Source organism: Rhinolophus ferrumequinum, chromosome 3 (assembly GCF_004115265.2).
Source record: "Rhinolophus ferrumequinum isolate MPI-CBG mRhiFer1 chromosome 3, mRhiFer1_v1.p, whole genome shotgun sequence".
Lineage (NCBI taxonomy): Eukaryota > Metazoa > Chordata > Mammalia > Chiroptera > Rhinolophidae > Rhinolophus > Rhinolophus ferrumequinum.
The window spans coordinates 6,947,934-6,954,805 of NC_046286.1; the positions used below are offsets into that span (position 1 = coordinate 6,947,934).

Consider the following 6,872-nt stretch of genomic DNA (forward strand, 5'->3'; position numbering starts at 1 on the left):
TTATTGTTTGGGTTTGAATCGATACGCCCCTCCCCATCCTTCCTCCCTCGCGGCTCGACACCCAGCTCCCGCCTCCCCTCACACCCCGCGCCCCTCCCCCTCCATTTTGGCGCCTTTTCCTTCCCGCCACGTCGTGGCGGCGTAAGATCATTCTGACCGCGAGAGCTGGGCGGGGCGTGGGCGGGGCACGCCGTGTTATGCAGATCAGTCGGCTTCTGGTTGGCTGGAGATGCGCCGGCGGGGGCGGGGCCGGGGCGCGGCGACCGAGCGCGCGGGGGGGGGCCCCGGGGGAGTCTCCGGGTCCCGCCGCTTCCCCACCCCCTCTCCTCCCTCTGCAGGGCCAGCAGCCCGGCTCCCCGCCTAGGCCTCCCAGAGAGGCCCCGCCTCATCCCCGCCCGCCCGCGCGCCCCCCCGCCGGCGCGCTCCGCCCCTTTACTCCTGGCGGCTGGGCGAGCCGGGTGTCTGCTGCAGCGGCCGCGGTGGCGGAGGAGGCCCGAGAGGACTTGGCGGCAGCGGCGGCGGGACCAGCACCAGCAGCAGCAGCAGCAGCAGCAGCTACAAGCCCCCTGTGCCGCGGCCCTGCCACACGAGTCCCACGAGCCTCCTACCCCGTCGCTCTTAGAGCTGCCTGACCTCGCCGGCCAGTCGGCCAGCCGCCAGCCCCGGCAGCGCCCCCAGTTGTCCTCCGGCTCGCCCTCGGCCTTCCGCGCCAGCCGCAGCCACAGCCGCAACGCCACCCGCAGCCCCAGCCAGAGCCGTAGGCACAGCCACCGGCACAGCCCCAGCCCCAGCTCCTGCCGCAGCTCCTCCAGACACAGCCCCTACGCCGACACCCTGGAGGTTGGGATGCTCTTGTCCAAAATCAACTCGCTTGCCCACCTGCGCGCCGCGCCCTGCAACGACCTGCACGCCACCAAGCTGGCGCCCGGTGAGCGTCCCCCCCAACCCGGGGATGGTGGAAGGCTGAGCCCCCAGGGTGGGAGCTGGGGGCTCGCGGGCCGGCACTAAGTCCTCTGTGTCTCCCCCTTTATTAGGCAAGGAGAAGGAGCCCCTGGAGTCGCAGTACCAGGTGGGCCCGCTACTGGGCAGCGGCGGCTTCGGCTCGGTCTACTCAGGCATCCGTGTCGCCGACAACTTGCCGGTGAGTGGGCGCCCCGCTGTGGGGAGGGCGTTCTGTTGGGGGCGCACCGGTGTGTTTTGGCCCCGGCGAGGGGGATCTAACGGATACTCTCCTGGGGTGATTTCCAGGTGGCTATCAAGCACGTGGAGAAGGACCGGATTTCCGACTGGGGAGAGCTGGTGAGTGCCCAGGAGGGAGCGACCCCCAGTGTGGGTGGGTTGAGGGGCGCCCCCCGACTCCCGCCCTAATGCAGCTCCCTCATCCCCGCAGCCCAATGGCACCCGCGTGCCCATGGAAGTGGTCCTGCTGAAGAAGGTGAGCTCAGGCTTCTCCGGCGTCATTAGGCTCCTGGACTGGTTCGAGAGGCCCGACAGTTTCGTCCTGATCCTGGAGAGGCCGGAACCGGTGCAAGACCTCTTCGACTTTATCACGGAAAGGGGGGCCCTGCAGGAGGAGCTGGCCCGCAGCTTCTTCTGGCAGGTGCTGGAGGCCGTGCGGCACTGCCACAACTGCGGGGTGCTCCACCGCGACATCAAGGACGAGAACATCCTCATCGACCTCAATCGCGGCGAGCTCAAGCTCATCGACTTCGGGTCGGGGGCGCTGCTCAAGGACACCGTCTACACGGACTTTGACGGTGAGCCAAGGCTGGGAGGGAGCTGCCCAGGTGACACGGCCTGGCCTGGAGGCCCCGGCCAGCTTCCCTCTCCGGCCCTTTGTAAAGGTCATTGGGCCGCCTGGCTCCAGGCTAGCAGGGGTGGGGCGAAGAGAGCTTCCCCGCGTAGTAAACCCGGGTATTTCAAGCCAGCTGAACCCGTAGTGTTTCTGGCATGATTTTATATTTTAAGTGGAATTCAGTGGGTTCCAAGCTTTCCCGATGAATAAGAGGTTGTGGGCAACCGGCCGTAGCCCAGATTTCTGAAGTCTGACCCAGTTTCCCCGCCAGTAAAAGGACGGGAGGGGGAAGAGGGAGGAGAGAGCGGGAGAGATGAAAATTGATGCCTGTTTTGTGATTTTTTAAGAGAGTTTTCTGTAAGGTAGTTTATAGAGCTGCAGTTTTTTTCACTCCTTTGATCTAGGGACGGATAAGAAATAGAAACAGTTTCACTAAATAATTCATTTTGTTGAATTTGTGTGTGTGTTGTGCGGTGAGGGAGTCGAGAATGAATGTTGTGAAATAAGATCTCTTGCTGGTTTGAAAATTAGTTGGGTGTCTCCGCAGAGAGGATGAAAACCTATCCTAGGGAGGGGCTTGGAGCGGGTTCTTTCAGAAAAGATGGAATGGAGAGCCTGACATCAAAGCAAAGTAGGGCGGGTCATCATCTGAGCGGCTTAACCTAACAAACGACAGCCTTTCAAAACTTGTGACTGGGGCTTGTGGTTTGTGTTTATTTGCCCTTGGAGGACGCTGGGTTGGGCTGCATTTTTTTGTATTTAACAGTTAATGGCTGGCCGGGTCCTCCCATGATTTTTTCCTTTGAGTCTTTGCTGCCCTCTGGTGAGCACCAGAGGGATGGCCTCCCCTTTTTTTTTTACAACCCAAAGTTTGTAAACAGGAATCACGTGGTCTGAAACCAGCTCTGCAGCTCTGTCTACCTTTCCAGTGTGGGGAGGAAAGGGTGTGGGTGTCTTCCCCCTGCACTCAGAGGGCGGGAGGAAGGCCTCCCAAAGGGCACCCTGACTTAGGGTATTGTGCAACTGTCCCCACCTAGATCATTGATGAGAATCCCACCCCAGCTCCTGGGCAACCTTTAATGCAGTTTAAGGATAGTCTGTGGAATACCTCCCTTGATTGTTCAGACATTCACGTCTTCATCCCATTGTGGGTGGTCCTGCCACATACAGGCCTCAGGCTTTGGGTCTGTGGCCACCCATGTTTGTTTCTTGGAGCAGTTTGTAAAAAATTTCGGTTTATGGTCTGGGCCTGGTAGAGAGGTGGGTAATGCTTTGGGTTGGAGAGATGCCATAGGCCGCTTATCCACTCCTTTGAGCCTAGGAGGGAAAATGGAGTTCACCCAGCTCCTGAGAGAAGGGAGGCGATGCTTTTTGAGTTACTCAGCTTACTACTCAGTTGCTTTGTGTCCTATTTTCTCTAAAAGCTTGTTTTCCTTCCTATTCCCCCGCCTCAGGGACCCGAGTGTATAGTCCTCCAGAGTGGATCCGCTACCATCGCTACCATGGCAGGTCTGCGGCTGTCTGGTCTCTGGGGATCCTGCTGTACGATATGGTCTGTGGAGATATTCCTTTTGAGCATGATGAGGAGATCATCAGGGGCCAAGTCTTCTTCAGGCAGAGGGTCTCTTCAGGTAACTTCTGGGAAGCCCCTGGTTGAGAAAGCAGGAATCACAAGGTGGTTAGTCCTTTGAGGACAGTCTTTGAATTTTGGAGAGCTTGCCTCCAGGAGATGCCAGCCAACCTTTGGCTTAGCAGAATCCTCGGCCAGTGATTCACCCTGGAGAGCTGGCCCCCAGCAATCTAATGGTTAGCATTTGAGCATTCCTTGGGAGGTCACTGGAAGAGCAAGTAGGAGAGTGTTAAGAAAAAAAGACCATCTAGTTTTTTGATGAAAGGTTCTTTAAAGTACCAACAGAGCCATCCTGGTGCCTCACAGCCCCTGGCTGTTTTGCCAGGGAGGGAAACGTTGAGGGCTCCTTGAGCCTTCTTTCTCCCTTAAGGCAGGCTCTAAATATTGCGGTTCCAGTGACCTCATTGTGGGTGGTGTTCGTATTTGTAAGTTGGTAGGTGAATTGAATCACCTCATCATGCTCACTGATGTCTCATCAAAATCCCTTGTCATCATCTTTCCTATTTCTGGTGAGTGGGCGTCGTGGGAAAGGCCCCAGCTATTGAAGTTTGAAAACCACAGGTTTAAGAGGGGAGCTGGTTTTTTTTTTTTCAGCTGAAAGCAGACTCCAGATGTTAATACCTTCTCATTAAAGAATATGAGTTCTAGAAAGTATGCGGTCTCTGGACCCCAGACTTGTGGGCCCCTGGGAAGCAAATTGGGAAGAGCTTTGCATTACACAAACAAGTTGAATCACTCATAACCTCTGTCTTGTTTTCTGCAGAGTGTCAGCATCTCATTAGATGGTGCTTGGCCTTGAGACCATCAGATCGGCCATCCTTCGAAGAAATCCAGAATCATCCGTGGATGCAAGATGTCCTCCTGCCCCAGGAAACCGCTGAGATCCATCTCCACAGCCTGTCGCCAGGGCCCAGCAAATAACAGCTTTTCCAGTAGGTCCTCCCCTCCTGTCAGATGTTCGGGGGAGGCAGGGGAAGCTTCTGTTTCCAGCTTCCCGAGTACCAGTGACACTTCTCGCCAAGCAGGACAGTGCTTGATACAGGAACAACATTTACAACTCATTCCAGACCCCAGGCCCCTGGAGGGTGCCTCCCGACAGGGGAAGAGACTCTACTCTCGGTGTCCTAGGCCTCAACTCCTCGTAGATGCGCTCTCCTCATAGGTGTCCAGCCAGCATTGTTGGACTCTGCAAAATCCTGGGGTGGGGGGGTGGGAGTGGGTCAGAACCCTGCCATGGAACTGCTCCCTTCATCATGAGTTCTGATGAATGCGCGATGGGTCAGGTAGGGGGAAAACGGGTTGGGGTGGGATAGGACTAGCACCATTTTAAGTCCCTGTCACCTCTTCCGACTCTTCTGAGTGCCTTCTGTGGGGACTCCGGCTGTGCTGGGAGAAATACTTGAACTTGCCTCTTTTACCTGCTGCTTCTCCAAAAATCTGCCTGGGTTTGGTTCCCTATTTTTCTCTCCCTCCCCTCCCCCCATCCTTCATATGAAAGGTGCCATGGAAGAGGCTACAGGGCCAAACGCTGAGCCACCTGCCCTTTTTCTGCCTCCTTTAGTAAAACAGTGAACTGGTCTTCCTTTTTGGTTTTTACTTAACTGTTTCAAAGCCAAGACCTCACACAAAAAATGCACAAACAATGCAAATCAACAGAAAAACTGTAAATGTGTGTACAGTTGGCACGGTAGTGTACAAAAGGATTGTAGTTGGTCTAATTTTTAAAAATTTTGCCTTTAAGTTATTTTACCTGTTTTTTTTTTTTTTTTTTCTTTTTGAAAGATGCGCATTCTAACCTGGAGGTCAACATTATGTATTTATTTATTTATTTATTTGGTTCCCTTCCAGCTCCAAGCTTCCACGGCTGCCGCCATAGTTTTCTTTCCTTCTTTCCTCCTCTGACTTGGGGACCTTTTGGGGAGGGCTGTGACACTTGCTCTGTTCTTAGGGTGATGGGACTCAGGCGGGACAGCTGCTGCAGCTCCCTGACTGCTGTGGGGTGGGGGGTGGGCGGGGCCCTGCCTGCTTACCCAAGTGTGGGCATGGGTTCCCAGGGAGATGGGGGAGGGGTGTCACTCACTTGTGTATATAGGATAGCTATATGAAAACCAGTTCTGGATGGTGTGCCTTCCGGATCCTCTCTGGGGCTGTCTGAGCAGCATGTAGCCTGCTGGTTTTACCTGAGTGAAATACTGTACAGGGGAATAAAAGAGATCTTATTTTTTTTTTTTTTTATACTTGGCGTTTTTTGAATAAAAACCTTTTGTCTTAACTTGTAGTTTCTAAGTGTGGTCCATGCAGAGGCATGCTAATTGCATTTATTGATCACTTGTATGTGTCCAAATCCTATCTTAGGAGGAAAAAAGGAACTTTCAGCCTAAATCTGGTTCCCTTCCGTAGGACTTCTGGAATAGTCACTTTTCTGAAATGAATGTATGGCCAAAGAATGGGGGGCCAGTCCTGTGGACAAGATACGGCCTGAGGAGCCCAGTGGAATTCCAGTCTTTTCCTAATGCAAATTCTGGATCTTCACTAATACAGCACATGGGGCTATTTCCCAGTTGCACTCGTCACATTGCATGAAATAGCCCCTTGTGACTAGTGGCCCTGCCACTAGAGAGCATTTCCATCATTGCAGAAAATTGTGTTGGACTTGGCTGGCCTAGAGATAATCAAAGAACCCTATTGCGAAACAGTTGCTTTTTTCAACTGTCCCCCTCTAGTAAAACTGCATGTACCCTTGGTACCCGTTAAATTGACTGAAAAACTATACACTTGTATTGCTCTTAGTTGCTGATTCAAGTGCCTTTCATCGTCATCATGGGGTTTAGCCATGAACAATAGTGGAAATGCGTTTTTCGACTTAGTAGACAGGGTTTTCCCCGTCAGTGTGTTTGACAAAGGGCTTAAAAAGGAGAAGGTGAAATGTTAGCTCTGCCATTTTCTTCCTGGTTGTGCTGGGATAATTAGTATTTTTAGTCTGTGGTTTCTTTGCAGGAATCTGTTTAAGCCCCTTGTTCATTTTGTGAGTTTAGTTTAAACTGGATGGTGGAAGCCGTGAATCCATTTAGTGCACAGGACCTCAATACGTCCTGATATGTTGAAGGCACTCAATTTGTATATTAAATATTAGTAAATGTTGCTTTCTTATTTCTTAGAAGCAGCAGCAGCAGTTCTAACGTCCTTCCCTGTGGGTCATCTTGCCCGCTCCCCGTAAGGGGTGCGTGCACACATTCTTTGGACACTGGCCTGGATGCCTTAGGTTGCTTAAGGGTCCAGGCTGCAATACCCCTCACTCCTTATTGTCTACCCTTAAGTTTGGACTAGATCCCAAACCTTAGCTCAGCCCCCATGTGGCTACCGGAGAGGAAGGAAGGATTTCTTGGTTCTGGGGCTGATTTTTTGAGTTCCCCTTTCCCCTACCCCCTTCTTCCTCCCTCCCCACCT

General features: G+C 53.4%; 1 protein-coding gene across 1 annotated transcript; it reads left to right on the forward strand.

Moving 5' to 3' along the window:
- Positions 1–394: 394 nt before the first annotated feature.
- On the forward strand, positions 395–5,697 carry PIM1 (Pim-1 proto-oncogene, serine/threonine kinase). Its single transcript, XM_033103277.1, has 6 exons — positions 395–928; positions 1,035–1,141; positions 1,249–1,299; positions 1,391–1,757; positions 3,250–3,426; positions 4,189–5,697. Exons 1-6 carry the CDS (start codon positions 847–849, stop codon positions 4,344–4,346), a joined length of 942 nt encoding a protein of 313 aa, XP_032959168.1. The 5' UTR covers positions 395–846; the 3' UTR covers positions 4,347–5,697.
- Positions 5,698–6,872: the final 1,175 nt, after the last annotated feature.

Excerpts from the sequence above, each read along its gene's own strand:
- PIM1 (XM_033103277.1), top strand. The coding sequence starts at position 847 with ATGCTCTTGTCCAAAATCAACTCGCTTGCCCACCTGCGCGCCGCGCCC. Across the intron at positions 1,300-1,390 it reads TTTCCGACTGGGGAGAGCTG|CCCAATGGCACCCGCGTGCC; the intron begins GTGAGTGCCCAG and ends TCATCCCCGCAG. Across the intron at positions 1,758-3,249 it reads CGTCTACACGGACTTTGACG|GGACCCGAGTGTATAGTCCT; the intron begins GTGAGCCAAGGC and ends CCCCCGCCTCAG.